This window comes from Rhinopithecus roxellana, chromosome 4 (assembly GCF_007565055.1).
Source record: "Rhinopithecus roxellana isolate Shanxi Qingling chromosome 4, ASM756505v1, whole genome shotgun sequence".
NCBI classification, from domain to species: domain Eukaryota; kingdom Metazoa; phylum Chordata; class Mammalia; order Primates; family Cercopithecidae; genus Rhinopithecus; species Rhinopithecus roxellana.
Window position 1 is genome coordinate 147,713,136 of NC_044552.1, and position 20,493 is coordinate 147,733,628.

At 40.4% G+C, this 20,493-nt stretch overlaps 1 protein-coding gene across 2 annotated transcripts; it reads right to left on the bottom strand.

The window, feature by feature from the left end:
- Positions 1-788: 788 nt before the first annotated feature.
- TBP (TATA-box binding protein) lies at positions 789-19,984 on the bottom strand. 2 transcript variants are annotated; one of them, XM_010378701.2, is made up of 8 exons: positions 19,823-19,984; positions 17,247-17,446; positions 12,105-12,529; positions 9,007-9,094; positions 6,622-6,713; positions 3,883-4,050; positions 2,137-2,231; positions 789-1,458 (listed from the first exon to the last, which is right to left on the bottom strand). In XM_010378701.2, exons 2-8 carry the CDS (start codon positions 17,298-17,300, stop codon positions 1,379-1,381), a joined length of 1,002 nt encoding a protein of 333 aa, XP_010377003.1. In that variant the 5' UTR covers positions 17,301-17,446; positions 19,823-19,984; the 3' UTR covers positions 789-1,378. The 2 variants fall into 2 exon arrangements, with proteins under 2 accessions (XP_010377003.1, XP_010377004.1); XM_010378702.1 differs by having other exon boundaries at positions 17,247-17,449; positions 19,823-19,944.
- Positions 19,985-20,493: the final 509 nt, after the last annotated feature.

The window sequence follows — 20,493 nt, forward strand, 5'->3', positions numbered from 1 at the left end:
GGTACCTAACAAGAGTATCCTAGATTCCCAATCATGGAAATAGGTTTATGATATATTTACTGAGAAAAGGGAAAGCTATACAATTGAATGTATTCTATCATTTTTTTCCAAAAATGGGATCAAATGCCATGCCCAGAGGATAGACAGAACGGGCTTAGAAGAGACTACTAATCTGGTCATTATCTTGGGGAAAGAGGCAGAAGAGAAAGGAAGGAATGACCTCCCCTTTCTGATTTTATTCCTCTGAGTCACCTGAAGATGTACTTTTACAATTAAAAAAAAAAAAACACCCTAACAATGAAACCTAAGAACCCACAAATGTCCACCTGATATTCCATGAGAAAAAAACTGCAAAACAAGCAAAAAAAAAGCTACTGCAGAGAGTTGGCAGCCTGTGGAGAGGGCATCAGCTTCTGCACCTGAAGGACTCACTAATTTTTACCACTTACTAGCTGTGTAACCTCAGCCAAGTCCCTCAGCAGGGGCCATTATCTCCTCACCTCCAACAGAGGAACAAAACCTGACTGCAGCTCTGTGAGGATTCCAAGGCACTGTATGGAAAGTACCTAGAAAACAGGAGTTGCTTAATGTATGGAAGGTAATAAATACACGTTTCCTGAGCAACTGTGAGTTCTGATCATTAATCTGCTTTCATTGAAGCATGTAATGAAATATTGACTGAAACAAACAAGAAGACACCAAAATGGTTTCAGGCATTATATCTAAAATACAACTTTTTAGAAAACAGTATGATCACATGACTCTTACAAGGTATCATAACAACAATCTAACACTTTTATAAACTGCATTTATTGTACAGAGTACTCTGAAGAAAGAAAAAATATGTACAGCCATTCATTTTCATTAACACATGTATTCTGTCCTGCAATACTGGAGAGGCGGAATGTGTCTGGCACAGAAATAACCCCTAGGAGTTATGAATTAGAAAAACAACACTTTTAAAAAAGATTTTTACTTTTCTGGTAGAAATATAAAAACTGTGGTTCATGGGGAAAAACATTAAAATTAAAAAGTCCAATCAATTGTAGAGGTGGCTTTCACTCTTAAGAGTTTTCTCCCTCAAACCAACTTGTCAACAGCAGTGTTTAAAATCTACATATAAATAAATGGGCAGCGCTGCCCAGATAGCAGCACAGTATGAGCAACTCACAGTCACGCTGCGCGGTGTTCTCAGTGCACAAATAATGCCCCTTCCCGGCATCCCGCGGTGGGCACTTACAGAAGGGCATCACCTGGTGCCGCAACCTGCAACTCAACATCCATCTTCTCACACCACCACCAGTTAAAGGTACCAAAACAAACTGATTTGTTTAGAAAAAAAAAAAACGGTGGGGGAGGCAAGGGTACATGACAGCCTTTACGTCGTCTTCCTGAATCCCTTTAGAATAGGGTAGATGTTTTCAAATGCTTCATAAATTTCTGCTCTGACTTTAGCACCTAAGAAGACAAGTTGGAGTAGACATAAGAGACCAAAATGGTACTTCTTAACATATTAAGAAGGTAAAATTATTATTACCTTAAAGCTGCAAGCACAATTCTCACCATACCCAGTCAGATTAAGGCACAGGCATGAAAACATTAATGGTGGAACCCCTTGTCACAAACTTATTTTTGTTTATAAAACAATACTTTTAAAAAATCATCTTAGTGACTCCAGCATCTCGCGTCCATTCTATAGCTCAAGAGGCATGTGTTCACACTTCTCTCCTGGTCCTGAACCAGGCCCTAAGCTAAGCAGGACGGCAATAACCACCGAATCTTCTCCCAATTGCTGCCTTCAACTAAGCTCTTTTCTGAATCTTCCTTTCTTGTCTCATAATCATATTGCTGAAGAAACGTAAAGCTTCAGATAACTAATTCCAAGTGAAAACACCATCTTCTATTCAATGCAGTGCTCACTCCTTACTGTAAATGGAAACCTGCTTGCAGGGCTGTGGTCAGACTTCCCTGCTCTCACTGTGCCTTTAGTGGGCACGTTTCTCATAAGACTTTGGGTGGGAGGCCTTTGTGCAAGAAGCTAGCCCGCTGTCCCAACACTGAAATTTCTTTTCAGCACTGAGGAAATGCCATACTCGAAACACAAACATTCAGATACTACTTCCTGTTACAACTTACCTGTTAATACGACTTTTCCAGAAACAAAAATAAGGAGAACAATTCTGGGTTTGATCATTCTGTAGATTAAACCAGGAAATAACTCTGGCTCATAACTGGAAGGAAAATTGTAAAAACAGTTTAGAAATTAAGAGCTTTGCATGCTTTTCAATAAAATGAGAACCTGTACAAGGAAAAATACTGAATAAACAAGCAAACTAGTCAAGAGGTAAAGCACAGTTCTTCAAGCAGCCTCAAAGGATAGAATAATTAAAGCAAGTGAGGCCAACTTTCAGTCATCAGTTGATAACCATTGGACGGGAGGCTATTTGTCCTCCTATCACTTTACCCTATTTCTACTGAATCTGGATTTTCTGATTTAAGAAAAAGAGCCCTGTAGTTATGTCTGCAGTCTCTGATAATAATCACCTACTTTTATAGTCCTAATAATTACTATTACACACCTAATAATCATTTACTTCTAAGATCCGATACTGTAACTTTTAATCAAATCTCACCTCCTTAAAATGAAATATTCTCTAGCTGTCAATTGTGGTCAGGAAATTCAATCACTCTGATATACTAGCCTGAGAATTAACCTATACCTGATTGAGCTGTCTGACTGAATGGACTATTGGTGGGTGTGTGTGTGTGTGTGTGTGTGTGTGTGTGTGTGTGTGTGTGTAATTATTATTATTATTTTTTTTTTGGGAAGGAGTCTTGCTCTGTTGCCCAGGCTGGAGTACAGTAGCATGATCTTGGCTCACTGCAACCTCTGCCTCCTGGGTTCGAGTGACTGTCCGGCCTCAGCCTTCCATGTAGCTGGGATTACAGGCGTATACCACCACGTCCAGCTAATTTTTGTATTTTTAGTAGAGACGGGGTTTCACCATGTTGGCCAGGCTGGTCTTGAACTCATGAACTCAAGTGATCCACCTGCCTCGGCCTCCCAAAGTGCTGGGATTACAGGCTTGAGCCACCAGGCCAGGCCTGGTACATATTCTTCTAAGCCTAGTAATCTCATTTTTCTTAGTTCAGAGAGACTGAAAACAGGATGCCTCTGTTTCTGTGTGTCTGATCTAAGACAAAATTCAGGACAGGCTTCTCTGAGGAAGAGTGGAATGGGTAGAAATATGGAACTCAAGTGGGAGCTTCCTAGGTGAAAAGGGAAATGAGTGTACTAGGCATAAAAGCTGCAAGTGCACTGGCCCATGGCAGGAGGAACCAAGTGAGCCCAAGGGGCACACAGAACTAGTATGCCTGTGGACAGACACCAGAAGACCATGAGAGGAGGCTGTGAGGTGGTCAGGGCTGCCTGGCTGTGAGTCTTCACCTGCAAGTAGCAGGGAAGATAATGAGAAAGTGGTTCCTATGGCTCAACTTCACACTTTGCTGGTAGATCTGACACAATGTTGACTAAAAGAGAAGATCCAAACTGGGGAAAAAAAAAATTGATACAAGAGGTTAGGTTAAATTCATGCATTCCAAGTGTATTCAGCAATCAAATGATAAAACATACAGAAGCAGAATCAAATTCAGTCCAGTAAAGGGGAGTTATGGGTACTGCTAAGTGATAAGGGAAGCAGAGGCTGGTGAGAGTGATAAATGTCACTGAGAACATCAAGAAGACAATGCAAGAATACATACAATTATAACCATGTCAACTGTTCTCACATACTGAATATTTTGCATGTGTTTTATTCTGAACAATGTTTAAATTATAAATGAATTGTTGCCAAAAGCAATCATAATACATTTCAGACTTACCTACTAAACTGTTGGTGGGTGAGTACAAGACCTTCTAACCTTATAGGAAACTTCACATCACAGCTCCCCACCATGTTCTGAATCTTGAAGTCCAAGAACTTAGCTGGAAAACCCAACTTCTGTACAACTCTAGCATATTTTCTTGCTGCCAGTCTGGACTGTTCTTCACTAGGGAAAGGAAAAAAGTGAGTTATTCATACTCACACTCAGCTAAAATACTTATTTAGACTAGTAACTTATAAAAAGTCCTAAACAGGAAACTAATAAAGTGTAAACTGGTCAGCCCCTTTGCAATAAGAGAAAAGACTGACAGACATTCACAATTTCCTTATAAAGTATTCCTGGATCCTTGACAGAAAACTATAGGTCTGCCAAAATGACCTTTCACATCTGCCAAATTATTGTAACCCTAGATTTTATGGATGTGAATTATCACCATCATCAATCATCACTATTTCTATATTTTAGCCCATGCATTTCTACTGAGAGGAAAACTAACAAACTTCATATTGATCAGAAAATGTTGATGAGATTTATTATTGAACAATGTATTCACTAATTCTATTCTCTTTTATACCAAGACTCATCATGAATAGACATTCCTATGATGTCATTTGTTGAGGCAGTTCAGAGTTTACATAAGAAAAGCAGAATGTGGGCCAGGCATGCTGGCTCACGCCTGTAATCCCAAGCACTTTGGGAGGCCAAGGCAGGTAGATCACCTGAGGTCAAGGGTTCGAGACCAGCTTGGTCAACATGGTGAAACTCTATCTCTACTAAAAATACAAAAATTAGCCGGGTGTGGTGGAAGGCACCTGTAATCCCAGCTACTTGGGAGGCTGAGGCAGGAGAATCACTTGAACCTAAGAGGTGGAGGTTGCAGTGAGCCAAGATTGTGCCACTGCCCTCCAGCCTGGGGGACTCCGCCAACCAAAAAAAAAAAAAAAGAAAGAAAGAAAGAGGAGAGGAGAGGAGAGAAGAGAACAGAAAAAAAAAAAAAGAAAATAAAAGAGAAAAGAAAAGAAGGAAGACCGGCCGGGCGCAGTAGCTTATACCTGTAATCCCAACACTTTGGGAGGCCAAGGTAGGTGGATCATGAGGTCAGGAGATCGAGACCATCCTGGCTAACAGAGTGAAACCCCGTCTCTGCTAAACATACAAAAATTAGCCGGGCGTGGTGGCGGCACCTGTAGTCCCAGCTACTTGGGAGGCTGAGGCAAGAGAATGGCGTGAACCTGGGAGGCAGAGCTTGCAGTGAGCCCAGATTGCGCCACTGCACTCCAGCCTGGGAGCAGAGCAAGACTGTCTCAAAAACAACAACAACAACAACAAAAAGAATGTGAAAATATTACCATAAAAAGACTATCAGGTGCAGGGGATCAGGAAGAACAAAAATCAAGCATATATATATATATATATGCTATGCTTTTAATTTTCAGGTAAATTTATTGGTGGTTTCTTGTCTTGATGAAACAGTCATCCAATTAGATATACAATATTCAGTTTTCAGATGCTCTGGGACAAAAAGACTAAATGCTGCATGAAAACCTTGCCTTGATAAACCAAAAGTTTCTGATATTCCATGCAGGGGAAAACAAGCAAACAAAAAGGCTCTTAATTAAAGAGGTTACTACTGCATGTTGTGGCCAAGGGGAAGTGAAAGGCAAGAACAGATCCTTGTCCTGCATTCTGAAAAAACTTGGAGACCAGGAGCCAGAATGTCCACACCAATGACATTCCCCTCACTGAAAGACAATTTCAAACTTCAGAATAAGCAAAAACATCCACAGCCCCCTTCTATGTGTTGACACCTCCAAGTACATTTAATACGCTTTCATTTAAAAAGTTTATTTGTTCAGTTCATTTATGAATGTAATGTCACTACTTTTCCCCCTAGTTTTTGACTTCTATCAGGTATATGAGCTCTGTTTAGAACAGACAGGGCCCCAGAGCACTAACCTTCAGACAGGATCACTTCAGATGCAGAATGCAGGCAATGACATTTTATAACAGGGGTGCATTCCTTAGGATCTGTACAACTCAAACGCTCATAATGGAACGCTAGTTCCAGTGAGACGGCAGGTTTCTGCAGTCAACACGTGTGGTGCTGTCATGCTGCCAGGCCCAGTAAGGTCTGCAAAGCCCTTACACCATTAGCTTAGAAGTGTTCTAATGCTTGACCAATTTTTTCTTCCATTTCAAGATGTATTTGTGTTATTTACAACATTTTTCACATAAAGGGAATTTTATTAATAGTTCTGGATGTTGTATTACATCTTACTTAATTTTATTTTATTTTTTTTTTTGGAGACAGAGTCTTGTTCTGTCTCCCAGGCTGGAGTGCAGTGGCATAATCTGAGCTCACTGCAACCTCCGCCTCCCAGATTTAAGAGATTCTCGTGTTTCAGCATCCCAAGTAGCTGGGACTACAGACATCCACTACCACGCCTGGCTAATTTTTGTATTTTTAGTAGAGATGGAGTTTCACCATGTTGGTCAGGCTGGTTGTGAACTCCTGGCCTCAAGTGATTTGCCCGCCTTGGCCTCCTGGGATTATAGGTGTGAGATACCATACCTGTCCATATCTAATTTTTAAGAAAACGAAATCACTGCTATCTACAATTAATACAATCAACCATTTTAATAAGAAAGCAGTAATAACATGTTAAAGTGCTAACCTAATAACCTAAAAACTCGTTCACAACCCATAAACCAGAAGAATGAATTTCTTACGGCTACCTCTTGGCTCCTGTGCACACCATTTTCCCAGAACTGAAAATCAGTGCTGTGGTTCGTGGCTCTCTTATCCTCATGATGACTGCAGCAAACCGCTAAAACAGAGAGAATCATTAGTGAGGTTGTGCCAAACTGCTCAATTTTGTTAGGAGAACTACACATTGACAAAAAAATCACAACTGGTAGGAAGGACATAGTACATCTAGTTATCAAAATATTTGTCCTGTATTTCTGCATATCTGTAAAGGATTTGCATACACCTCATGTAACAAATATTCCTTTGCATAAGGAGCAGAAAATCATCAATTGTGACAAAGTTATACCAAGATCTGTATGTTCTTTCACATGAGCATTCCACCAAGAGAAATGTTTGCAAAATTTGGTTATGTTCTCAATAAATACCAGTGCCTCTGTTTCTACTTTATATTTGCTGCTTATCATGACTGTAGCTTCTCTAATGATAAATTTTGTTTTATTAATATGAATTTTGAGGCAAATAAACCAACAAACGTTTTCTACCTTAATGGAATTAATAAATCAGATTACAAGCATATCAATATGTAAAGAAGTAAAATCCTGCTTCCAATTGGCCTTTAGAAACAATATTAATGTATTAAACACATATAAATGCAAATTAGGAAAAAAACACAGTTTTAACTTTTATTTTCTGCTTTTTATGCTTGAAACACATTAATTCTTTCAGAAAATTTTCTTGCTAACATGGTAAGTCATGGGGAAAATATTTCAACTGTGGGTTGAATTAATGGCCTCAGTTATTAGGTACATGATCAAAACAAGTAATTACTTTGAAACAACTTAAATATTTGAATACATTATATTTAATTATACAATAAAAACCTATATATTTCTAATTGAGATGACTCTGACAAACTAGATTGCTTTAACAATTTTTTTTTTTATTTTATTAATTGTTTTTTTTTTTGGAGACAAGAGTCTCACTTTGTTGCCCAGACTGGAGTCCAGTGGTGCAATCATGGCTCACTGCAGCCTCGAATTCCTGAGTTCAAGAGATCCTCCTGTCTTGCCCTCCCAAGCAGCTGGGATTATAGGTGTGTGCCACCAACCCCAGATAATTTTTTAAATTTTCTGATGAAATGAGGTCTTGCTATGTTGCCCAGGCTTGTCTTGAACTCTTGGCCTCAAGCAATCCTCCCACCTTGGCCTCCCAAAGTGCTGGGATTACAGGTCTGAGTCACCATGCCTGGCTTTTAACAATTTTAGTTTAAAAACTGCTCTATGTCTTCCCTGTGATTTTATCAACATCTAAAAAAGCTAGCAGTATATAGTAGTTTATCTAAGTCCCAGGAAAAGCCTAGCTATTTTGCATTTCCAGAATTTCCTCTACTATTTCTATTGGTTAAGTATCACTTCACTTAAGATCATAAAGTAATAAAATTATGTATTCAACTAAATATAATAGATGAAAGATTAATTCTTAAAATGCTACATGTCATACAGACTCATTCTGAGTGGTTAAAAGGAGATTTTCAGACCCCTAGCTTAGCTATCTTTCAGATCTTAGGCGTCATGTTTCAGGGGTTTTAAAATGCACCCTAAATCCATTACTAACACTTCTCTCAACCCAGCTAATGTTTATCCAAATTACTTTGCCTACTATAGCTGGCAAACATCATCCCTATACATACACAAAATTCTTCACATGATCCCAATACAATATATATGTAACTTAGCTTGTTTTATAGACTGCTGTATTCCCAGGGATTCTTATATCACACTCAATAAAAGATACAAAACAATGCACATTTTACTTTAGATCTTCATTTTGTTGGTGTCAAGGAATAAGCATAACACAAACTCTTTGATATACAGATTTTTTTTTTTTAAATGGAGTCTTGCTCTCTTTCCAGGCTGGAATGCAATAGCGCGATCTCCGCTCGCAACCTCTGCCTCCCAGGTTCAAGTGATTCTCCTGCCTCAACCTCCCAAGTAGTTGGGATTACAGGCACAAGCCACCACTCCCGGCAAATTTTTGTCTTTTTAGTAGAGACAGGGTTTCACTATGTTGGCCAGGATGGTCTTGAACTCCTGACCTCAGGTGATCCGCCCACCTCGGCCTCCCAAAGTGCTGGGATTACAGGTGTGAGCCACCAAGCCCGGCTGATTTTTCTTTTTTTTTTTTTTAAAGAGACAGGGTCTTGCCATGTTGCCTGGGCTGGTCTTGAAGTCCTAGGCTCAAGCAGTTCTCCCTCCTCAGGCTCTCAAAGTGCTGCGATTACAGGCATTAGCCATCCTGCCTAGACTGATCTACAGACATTTGTGACATAGCGTGAAATACATTAAAATATAGAGACATGACAGAGAAGACAAAAAAGAAAAAAAAAAGAAATACATTAAAATAGATCTAACCTTGGGATTATATTCGGCATTTCGGGCACGAAGTGCAATGGTCTTTAGGTCAAGTTTACAACCAAGATTCACTGTGGATACAATATTTCTGTAAGAAATTTAAAAAGAAAACATGACTATTTAAATTACTTAATCTTCACTGGATGAGGTGTTAGAAATTATGCAGACATCTGATTATTTCAACCAGGCTTTAATTTTTTAAAATTGCTCACATTTATTGTTTAACAAGTATCATGCACATGTTGGCATTTTATATAGATTATTCCATTTAACACTTATACTGCACTGTGGTAGAAGCTACCAGTATTCCCACATTCGGATAAATAAGCTGAGGCTTAAAGGTAGTGCAACTTCCTCAGGATGCACATGGCTCCCAAGTGGAAGAGCCAGGATTTGAGTCTGTCTCCAGAGCCATGCCCTTAGCCTTCTCACAGACAAACTCATTTCTCACCTGTGAGCTCTGAAAAGCCACCACCACCCTACTCCTAAGTCACTTCTTTTTTTTTTTTTTTTTTTTTGATACGGAGTCTCGCTCTGTCGCCCAGGCTGGAGTGCAGTGGTGCAATCTCGGCTCACTGCAAGCTCCACCTCCCGGGTTCATACCATTCTCCTGCCTCAGCCTCCCGAGTAGCTGGGACCACAGGCGTGTGCCACCATGCCTGGCTAATTTTTTGTATTTTCAGTACAGACGGGGTTTCACCGTGTTAGCCAGGCTAGTCTCGATCTCCTGACCTCATGATCTGCCCACCTCGGCCTCCCAAAGTGCTGGGATTACAGGTGTGAGCCACCGCGCCTGGCAAACCTAAGTCACTATTTATTATGAAAATGAGTTCTCTCAAAGTAAGTATCTTTTGAAAAACAACAGCTAAGTGTCTTTAGCCAAAAAAAAAAAAAAAAAAAAAAAAAGCAAAACCCTGCTTTCTCTTCTAATTATCTTTATCTCTCAGTAAATAAGGATAAACAGAGCCATCTGGGTCCACTGACCCTTTACATTTCTCAGTGTTCTTAAATCACTTAATGAATAACTTATACAAGGATAAAGATATACTAAAAAGCAACTCTATTAGAAATTTTAATAAAAATGTGAACAACAAACCTACATTTTCATTATACATTTTTCTGCTTATGAAAGTATATCTACTTGGCCAGGCACAGTGGCTCACGCCTGTAATCCCAGCACTTTGGGAGGCCAAGGCAGGCGGATCATGAGGTCAGGAGATCAAGACCATCCTGGCTAACATGGTGAAACCCCGTCTCTACTAAAAATACAAAAAAATTAGCTGGGCGTGGTAGCAGGCGCCTGTAGTCCCAGCTACTCGGGAGGCTGAGGCAGGAGAATGGCGTGAACCCAGGAAGTGAAGCCTGCAGTGAGCCGAGATCACGCCACTGCACTCCAACCTGGGTGACAGAGCGAGACTCCGTCTTAAAGAAAGAAAGAAAGAAAGAAAGAAAGAAAGAAAGAAAGAAAGTACATATACTTGAAATGGGCAATGTCCTTTGAATGCAATTAACTGAGCAACAACTGTCTTGCACGGACCTGGAAATCACCATCCCAAGAATATGGAGTCCAGATTTCAAACACATAGGTTCAAATACAATAGGTTATAGCTCACTGTTGCTTCTGGTTCTTTTTCTCATACTGTCAAAACGCAATACTTTTGAAAACTTGATGGCTCCTAATTTTGTTCAAAAGAGAATGGCAGTCTATGATAGACAACCGTAAAGCCAATTAGGTTGATCCACACAATGTTTTCATTTCCATATCATCTCTTTCCTTCCAATCATCGTTGTATACACACCTGCCTTTAGCATTTGTCCACTGATGAATTATATCAAGGAGATTTTAGTACATCTATCACAACTTTCGTCACATAATTGTTAAATGTATTCTTATATGTTTTCATTAATTAAATATTTGCCTTAATCCCTCTTAAGCCTACAAGACTGAGAGGGCACTGAATTACGACACAGGAGGGTTCTTAGTAGAGAGCAGCAGTTTAGGAACGTGGATGACTTGATGCTCTGGGGAGTATCAGAACAAAGGCACGGCAAGAAACAAACACCTGACTGTACTGTTTTACTTTACTATTTAAACCAGAAATGCAAACTTAAATTTTCCTGGGAGTCCGACAAGCATGCTGGACACATGGGAGGGTACAGACAAGGGTGAGCTAAAAAGGGCTGTCTCTAAAATCACTAAAATTACTTTGTTTTTAAAATTGTGTGTGGGGTCAAACAAAATTGTGGAGGCAAGATTTAGGTCTTTGGGTAAAAGTCAGCATCCACGATTACACACCACTAAGTTCCAAAAATGATCAGAGATAGCTTATAAACAACAACCATATATGTAACAAGTTGAATAAATGCAAATAGGAAATACTAGATCTAAAGGGAGTATGAAGGAGGAAGGTATCTGTACAAGAAAACTGAGGAGATGCAGAGACTGCAAGTAAACTTTTAATTTGGTCATAAGCTTTCTAAAATGAAAAGCTGCGCGCTTCTTATTGACTGGGATTATTTGGAAATATTTGCTGTTTTTTCAGGAAGATGAAATTATTTCCTATCCCTACTACCCTGTTACATATAGAACCCACTTCACTTAGGTAGAAAAATCCATTTAGGACAAGAACAGTCATCCTCATTTTGTGGGAAGGACACAGACCTTCAAAGATTCATATGCAGCCCCCACAGTAAAAATAAAAACAAGAACTGCCAGAAATTATACTTATACTGTGACTAAAGACCTAAAATAGCATAAGGGGAAGAGACTACATAACGTTGTGATTTGGTGATATCAGATACAGGGAAATGTCTATAATATAATAATAATGATAGTGAAAGTCAGATTACATTTTATTGGCTCAGGTATATAAACACAAATGACCACATTTCTAAGCCTGTTAAGAACCTTTTATTGAGGGCACTGACTAAGATGGCTTTGCTTCCCTTTCCCAAGTGTGAGATAAAGCAAATTTTGATACACAATTGCTGTTAGTGCCATTCCCTCCCTTAATAAAAGGATCCACCAGAAAACAGAGCAGGAACACAACTCAAAGGGACTCCTAAGTGGGAGGAAACATAAAACACCAAGTACTCACTGCAGCTGCGGTACAATCCCAGAACTCTCCGAAGCCGGAGTGGCAGGAGTGATGGGGGTCATGGGGGTCATGGGGGAGGGATACAGTGGAGTGGTGCCCGGCAAGGGTGCAGTTGTGAGAGTCTGTGAGTGGAAGAGCTGTGGTGCCTGGCCTGAGGTTCCCTGTGTTGTCTGCTGGGATGCTGACTGCTGAACGGCTGTAGCAGCCACTGCCTGTTGCTGCTGCTGCTGCTGCTGCTGCTGCTGTTGCTGCTGCTGCTGCTGTTGCTGTTGTTGCTGCTGCTGCTGCTGCTGTTGTTGCTGCTGCTGCCTTTGTTGCTCTTCCAAAATAGACAGACTATTGGTGTTCTGAATAGGCTGTGGGGTCAGTCCAGTGCCATAAGGCATCATTGGACTAAAGATAGGGATTCCGGGAGTCATGGCACCCTGTGGAAAGCAAGGAGAAAAACAGGTTAGGCTGGCTGCTGCTGAGTGTTTGTGGAAGTTTCTTGGTGGAACAGCAGGTGAGATGTGCAAAGACAGATGCCTTCTGAGAAAAATGGGGTTATTAAACTTTAATTACGGAAGAACCAGCTATTCTTATACACATTGCTTTCTTCTTTAATACCACACAGTGGATAAACATGAAGAAAAAAAAATGGATAAACTGAACTTTGGAAAAATTAAAAACCTCTGTTCTTTGAAAGACATCACTAAGAAAATTAAAAGGCAGGCCACAGACTGGGAAAAAAATACCTATAATACATACATCTGAGAAAGGACTGGTAAACAGAATAATAAAGAGCTCTGACAACTCCGTAAAAGAAGATCCACAAATAAAATAATGAAAAAGGGCAAAAGATGTGAAGGGCATATTACAAATGAAGATACAGGCATACCTCGGAGATACTATGGGTTAGGTTCCAGACCATCTCAATGAAGCAAGCAGCATGAATTTTTTGGTTTCCCAGTGTCTACAAAAGTTATGTTTACACTATAGTCTATTAAGTGTGCAATAGCATTATGTCTAATAATATGTATATACCTTAATTTAAAAATGCTTTATTGCTAAAAATACTAACAATCCTGTGAGCCTGCAGCAAGTCATAATCTTTTTGCTGATAGAGGGTCTTGCCTCGATGCTGACAGCTGCTGACTGATCAGGGTGGTAGCTGTGGCAATTTCTTAAAATAAGACTGATGAAGTTTGCTACAAGGACTGACTCTTCCTTTCACTGAGGATGTCTCTGTAGCATACGATGCTGTTTGACAGCGTTTTACCCACACTAGAACGTAGTTCAAAACTGGAGTCAATCCTCTCAAACGCTGCTGCTGCTTTATCAACTACATTTATGGAATATTCTACAGTCATTAGTTCTTCACCAGGAGTCAATTCCATCTCAAGAAACAACTTTCTTTGCTCATCCACAAGAAGCAACTCCTCATCTGTTCAGGTTTTATCAAAAAATTGCAGCAATTCAGTCACATCTTCAGGATTCACTTCTAATTCTAGTTCACTTGCTATTTCCACTACCACCTGCAGTAACTTCTACCACTGAAGTCTAGAACCTCTCAAAGTCATCCACGAGGGTTGGAATCAACTTCTTCCAAATTCTTATTCATGTTGATATTTTAACCTCCTCCCATGAATCACAAACGTTCCTAATGGCATCTAGAATGATGAATCTTTTCCAGAAGGTTTTCAATTCACCTTGCCCAGATCCATCAGAGGAATCACTGTCTACGGCAGCTACAGCATATGTCCCTCCCTGCTTCCTTTCTTTGAGACGGGGTCTCCATTGTAGCTTTTAACTTCTGGACTCAAGTGATCCTCCCGCCTCAGCCTCCCACGTAGCTGGGACTACAGGCACATGACCCCACGGCCAGCTGATTTTTAATTTTTTTTTTTTTTTTTTTGTAGCAACAGGGACTTGTTTTGTTATCCAGGTTGGTCTCGAACTCCTGCCTTTGAGTGATCCTTCAACCTTGGCCTCCCAAAGTACTGAGATTACAAGCATGAGCAACCATGCCCTGCTCTATTTCTTAAATAGTAAGAATTGAAAGTTGAAATTACTCCTTGATCCATGGGCTGAAGAATGGATATATTATTCAAGCAGGCATGAAAACAATATTAATCTCCTTGTTCTTCTCCATCAGAGCTTGTGGACAACTGTCAGTGAGTAATATTTTGAAATCAATCTTTTTTTCTGAGCAGTAGATCTCAAGGAGCTTAAAATATTCAGTAAACCATGCTGTAAACAGATGTGGTCTCATCAGGTTTTGTTGTTCTGTGTGCTGAGAACAGGCAGAGTAGATTTAGCGTAATTCTTAAGGGCCCTATGATTTTAGAACAGTAAATGAGCATTGGCTTTAACTTAAAGTCACCAGCTATATTGGCCCCTAACTACAGTCAGCCAATCCTCTGAAGCTTTGAAGCTAGGCATTGACTTCTCCTCTCTAGCTATAAAAGTCCTAGATAGCATCTTCTTCCAGTAGAAGGCTGTTTCATCTACATTAAAAATCTGTTATTTAGTATAGTCGCCTTCATCAATAATCTCGGCTAGATCTTCCAGATAACTTGCTGCTTCATGTTGTATTCTTACGTTGTGGAGAAGGCTTCTCTCCTTAAAGCTCATGAATAAACCTCTGCTAGTTTCAAAATTTTCTTCTACAGCTTCCTCTCCTCTCTCAGCCTTTACAGAACTGAAGAGAGTCAAGGCCTTGCTCTGGATTACACTTTGGCTTAAGGGGATGTTGTGGGTAGCATGATCTTCTATCCAGACCAGGCAAACTTTCTCCATATAAGCAATAAGGCTGTTTTGCTTTCTTATCATTTGTGGGTTTACTGGAGTAGCACTTCTAATTTCCTCTAAGAACTTTTCCCTTGCATTCACAACTTGGCTAACTATTTGGTGCAAGAGGCCTAGCTTTTAGCCTGTCTCAGCTTTCAACATGCTTTCTTCACTAAGCATAATCATTTCTAGCTTTTGGTTTAAAATGAGAGATGTGCAGCTCTTCCCTTCATCTGAACACTTAATTAAAGATCGCTGTAAGGTTATTCATTAGCCTAATTTCCATATTGTTGTGTCTCAAGGAATAGGGAAGACCAAGGAGAGGGAGAGAGATGGGGGAATGGCTGGTCAGATTGTAGACATTTATCAATTAAGTTCCTATATTATACGGGTGCAGTTTATGGCATTCAATAATCATTACAATAGTAACATCAAAGATCACTGATCACAGTAACAGATAACAATGAAAAGGTTTGACTGGGCTCAGTAGCTCATGCCTGTAATCCCAACCCTTTGGGAGGCCAAGGCGGATGGATCACTTGTAGCCAGTAGTTTGAGAACAGCCTAGCCAACATGGTGAAACTCCTTCTCCACTAAAAATACAAAATTTAGCTGGATTTGGTGGCACATGCCTATAATCCCAGCTACTCAGGAGGCTAAGGCAGGAGAATCGCTTGAACAGGGGAGATGGAGGTTGCAGTGAGCCGAGGGTGCACCACTGCAATCCAGCCTGGGCAACAGAGTGACTGCAAAAAAACAAAACAAAAAAAAAAAGAAAAGAAAAAGTTTGGTAACAATAACAGATAATAATAAAAAGTTTGAAATCCTGCAAAAATCACCAAAATCTAACCCCAAGTACACACTGTTGGAAAAATAACACCAACAGACTCACTGGGTACAGGTTTATCACAACCTTCAATTTGTCAAACATGCAGTAAAGTCAACTGCAGTAAAGTGAAGTGGGCCTGTGTATGAGTGGCTGACAAGCACTTGCCAAGGTGCTCAGAAACATTAGTAATCAGGCAAATAAAAATCAAAACCACAGTAAAATACGAAGCAATCACTAGAGTAAAAGTAAAAAGACTGACAGCACAAAGTGTTGGTGAGGATGTGGGGCAACTTAAATCTCTTATGCTGCGAAACAATACAGCCACTTCAGAAAACAGTTTGGCAGTTTCTTATAAAGTTATACATACACTGATACAGGACCTAGCAATCCTACTCCTAAGTATTTACCTATGAGAAGTAAAAACAGTACATTCAAAGTTTACACAAACGTTTATAGTGCTTTTATCCATAATAGCTCCAAACTGGAAAGACCCCGAATGTGAGCAACTAGAGAATGGATGAACTGTGGAACATCCAAACAATGGAGTGATACTTAGCTATACAATGGATTAACTACTGATATACAAACAGTATACCGGGCTAAGAAGTCAGACATACACAAAAAAGCATACGCTATATGATTCCATCTATATGAAATTCTGGAATAGACAAAACTAATCTTCAGCATTGAAAAGCAGATTCAGTACTTACCTGGGGCCAACAGAGTGACTATAAAGGGGAAGAAGGGACTTTTTAAGATAATTGAAATGTTCTGTAACGTATACACGTATATATAATTATCAAAACAGACACTTAAAATGTGTTTTTTGTATGTAAATTATATTTCAACAGAAGTTATTCGTTTTTTGTTTTTGTTTTTTTTTTTTTTTTGAGACAGAGTCTAGTCTTGCTCTGTCCCCCAGGCTGGAGTGCACTGGCATGATCTCTGCTCACTGCAACCTCCACCTCCCGGGTTCAAGCAATTCTCCCTGCCTCAGTCTCCCAAGTAGTTGGGATTACAGGCACCCACCACCATGCCTGGTTAATTTTTGTATATTTAGTACAGATGGTTTCGCCATGTTGGCCAGGCTGGTCTCGAACTCCTGACCTCAGGTGATCCACCCACCTTGGCCTCCCAAAGTGCTGGGATTATAGGCGTGAGCCACCGCACCCAGCCTGAAACATTTTTAACGTAGATGGGTGGTTGAGAGCTTGAAATGTAAGAGGGGAAAAATAAAACTAGAAAATAATTTGGTGAGGGTGATTTTCAAAATCAAAGACCCTATATAATCATTTGGAACATTCTCATAAGTGTTTATCAAAAGATTAGGTGTTTATAGATATGTAACATCCAAACAGACTCCCCAAATAAACACTATTGTGCCCATTCAAAACCTAATAGAACATCTCAACAAAATCAAGTTTAAAAAAATATATTAAATCATTTTCAAAAACAGATCATTAAATGCTCTTCCTTGCCTTTTGATACCATCTCTTGCAGTTCAGATTTCCGCCCTCCCTTTTTTCTCCCTCCTAATGTATTACCTGAGGGGAGGCCAAGCCCTGAGCGTAAGGTGGCAGGCTATTGTTCTGATCCATGATGTTCACTTTCTTCTTGGCAAACCAGAAACCCTTGGGCTGGAACTCGTCTCACCATTCAGTTTTTTCCTAGAGCATCTCCAGCACACTCTTCTCAGCAACTTCCTCAATTCCTTGGGTTATCTTGACACCAAGAAACAGTGATGCTGCTTTGGAAAAAAGTCTGAAGTTTAATTTAAGGATCCAAGTAACCTATACAGTCCTATAAGCCAGTTCCATGACTATACAAAACACAAACATGAAAACCAATGAAGCTATTTTGGAATACATTTGTTTTTACCTTATAATCCCAAAGTCTTATTCCTTCCAGGTTTCCGGCGATTGCATGTAAAATCGCCAACAAAACAAAAATCATTTTGTTACACGTTTAAACACTCAGATAATGCTCAAAATCAAGCTGTCATAACCAGCATTAAAAACTTTTGAGGAAAAACACCTACAGAAAACTAATTCCTAAGCAAACTGTAATATCAGAGCAGAATATTTATTAAGTACTGTATACAAAGCACTGTTAGGCAAAGTTCAGATCTTTAAATATCCCAATTTTACATCCTCTACAATGTCTTGGGCAAAAAATTAAGTAAATATTAAATTCAATCCAATATACTTCAGAGTGATCATTTATCAAGCTCCTACTGTAATGAAACTGTAAAAAAAAAAAAAAAAAAAGCTGCACAAAGATAAAGCTCTGAATTTTTATAAACATAATAACCTTATGTCTTTAGAACACATTAATGCAAACTGTGCCTGTTATCTGACTATTCTTAAATCATCATCGCTTTACTCACTATACATCTGAAATGAGTTTATAATAACATATTCTCACATAGAACTTAGAGGTCTCAAAGTTACAAATTATATGTCCAAAGACCCTTCAGGCACATGCACTTCAAGCATGTGCTGGTACAAAGTAGACACTCAGATATTTGCTGAATATATGAAAGACTCTGACGATCACTTTGAAAGAGCAAAGGCCCCCAAAAACTATCTATCCTATACACTCATCACTGAAAAACAGACCAAAAAAGAAAGCAAGCTGTGCTTCTGGAAATAAATATATCAAAGACATTTTTTAAATTATACTTTTTTTGGACAGTTATCCTATAATAACAAAAGTGCTGCAGATGAGGATATAAAGATAGGAAGATGTAGTCCCTGGCACCAAAGTGTTCAATATGAAGGGTATGCAAATAATTACTGTAAAACATAGTATTATAATAGCAGGTATGACCTAAGCTAAGTTCTTGAAAGCAGAAACCAGCCTACATGTCTTTGTGATCTCTGCATCTAGCACTATGCCTGGAATACAGTATGTGATCATGAATGAGCCCATATACACCCCTGGAAGAGAAGACAATAAAGACTAACAGCCAATTACTATGAAGAGAGGGCAGTGTTTTCACAAAGCAGGGACCATCTAACTTGGGTCTCACAAGGTGAGTAGGAATTTACACATCAGGGCTTCAGACAAAAGAGAAATCAAGCAGAAAGAGGTAACAGATTGAAAAAACATGCAGAATGCAGGCGACAAGCTTAGTATGACTGTATAGAAGGTCACTGCAGATGAGACAGCACATATTGGTGGGCTCATACTATCAGGAGTGTTAAATGTTACTGCATAGGCAATAATAACAGTCATGGAATTTTGGAAGTGCAGTATGAATAGATCTAATTTGGCAAGACTAGATGAATTTGAGAGGAGTAAAACTGAAGGCTGCAAGTTCCGCTTTAGGAATCTAAGGGTGAGGCAAGAGATAATGACGGCAGGATTTAAACCCATTGTAAGTATGACTAGAGATTTATTTATCCAGGACCTTCGGTGGCGTCAGGCCACTTTTCGCAAGTAAGTCTACAGAAGAAACCGTACGGTGATTACTGCACTCATTTATCTCAGAAAAGAGTTGTCTGCTGGGTATCTTCAGATCTTGGAAATTGAAACATCAAATCCGATATTTTTTGGAGGCAATCAAATTAATTCTGCATAGCCTTCTAGTGTCTGTATAACTAAATGAAGCACAGTCTTTCCACAGAAAAGCCTACCTAGAGATTTGGAAAACCTTGATGGCCTGAACCGAGAGATGGGAGGCCCCGTAAATAAATGGTGTGTATTATATCTTAAGCGCTACCGTGCCCGCTGTCTCAGGCTTCTGACAAAATACTTAAGTCTCAATGTTGGTAGCAAAACAGGCGGGCACAGACTAGGGTGAATCTGCCTTCTAACAAAGAGAAGACGCGGATGGCAGGACAGGGTCTTCGACCGCCGCCGCCCAGTCAGTAGTACCCTGCGCCCCACAATCGTACGATGGGAAGCAGCTTGCGGAACACAGCAGAGTAGGGCACCGGGCGGGAGCCGCGGCCGAGCGGCCGTTACAGGCCGGAACGGCCGCAGCACGAGAGGGAGGAACGTCCCCCGCGGGGCCTGCACGCGCGCCAGTTCCTCGTCTCTTCCCCACCATTGCCTCCAGGCCTCAATGCAGTGGTCGCCTCCGCCCGAACCCTCAGAAAAGAGTACAAGGTGTTACCTGGGTCGCTGCAAAGATCACCATGGGCCAGAGGAAACGAAGTTTCACAGCCGGCGGCCCAGGCGCCCGCCACAGCGAACCTGCCTGACTTCACTGGACTTCTGGCGCGCGTTGATAATGTCACTTCCGCCAGCTCTGCCCTCGGCTTCAGCGAGTTGCTCCCACTAGGGCCGAGGCCCTGCGTAGTGTGGGCATAGGTCACTTCCTGTGTTTCCATAGGCGCGGAGCTTAAGGTAAGGAGGGGCGAAGCTCTTGAGGAGTTCCGGGGCGGAGCCGCTGTGCCACAGCCGTCTCTAATTGGCCCTTGCTAGATGTAGGAAAGATCGATTTTTAAATGGTGTATGTGTGTGTGTTTTGTTGTGGTGGTGGTGGTGGTTTAAAGCAACTAGCGGCGTTACCTTTGGCAAGTTACCTGACCTCTCCCCCGCAGTTTCTTCTGTAAAATTGAATAATGATAATAGTGCTTACCGTTGGGCTGTCGGGAGACTGACAGAGATTGACAGTACTTGGCACTAAGTAAGTGCGTGCTCCTTACCTGTGCAAGAACGCTAGCTGATCTTCAAGGGTGTAGAATGACAAGGAACACTAAGCAAAACAAACGGCTTGTGTTTACACAGGCATTTATATTCAGTTCTGCCACTCCCATTTCATGCACTGTGGTCACAAGGCTC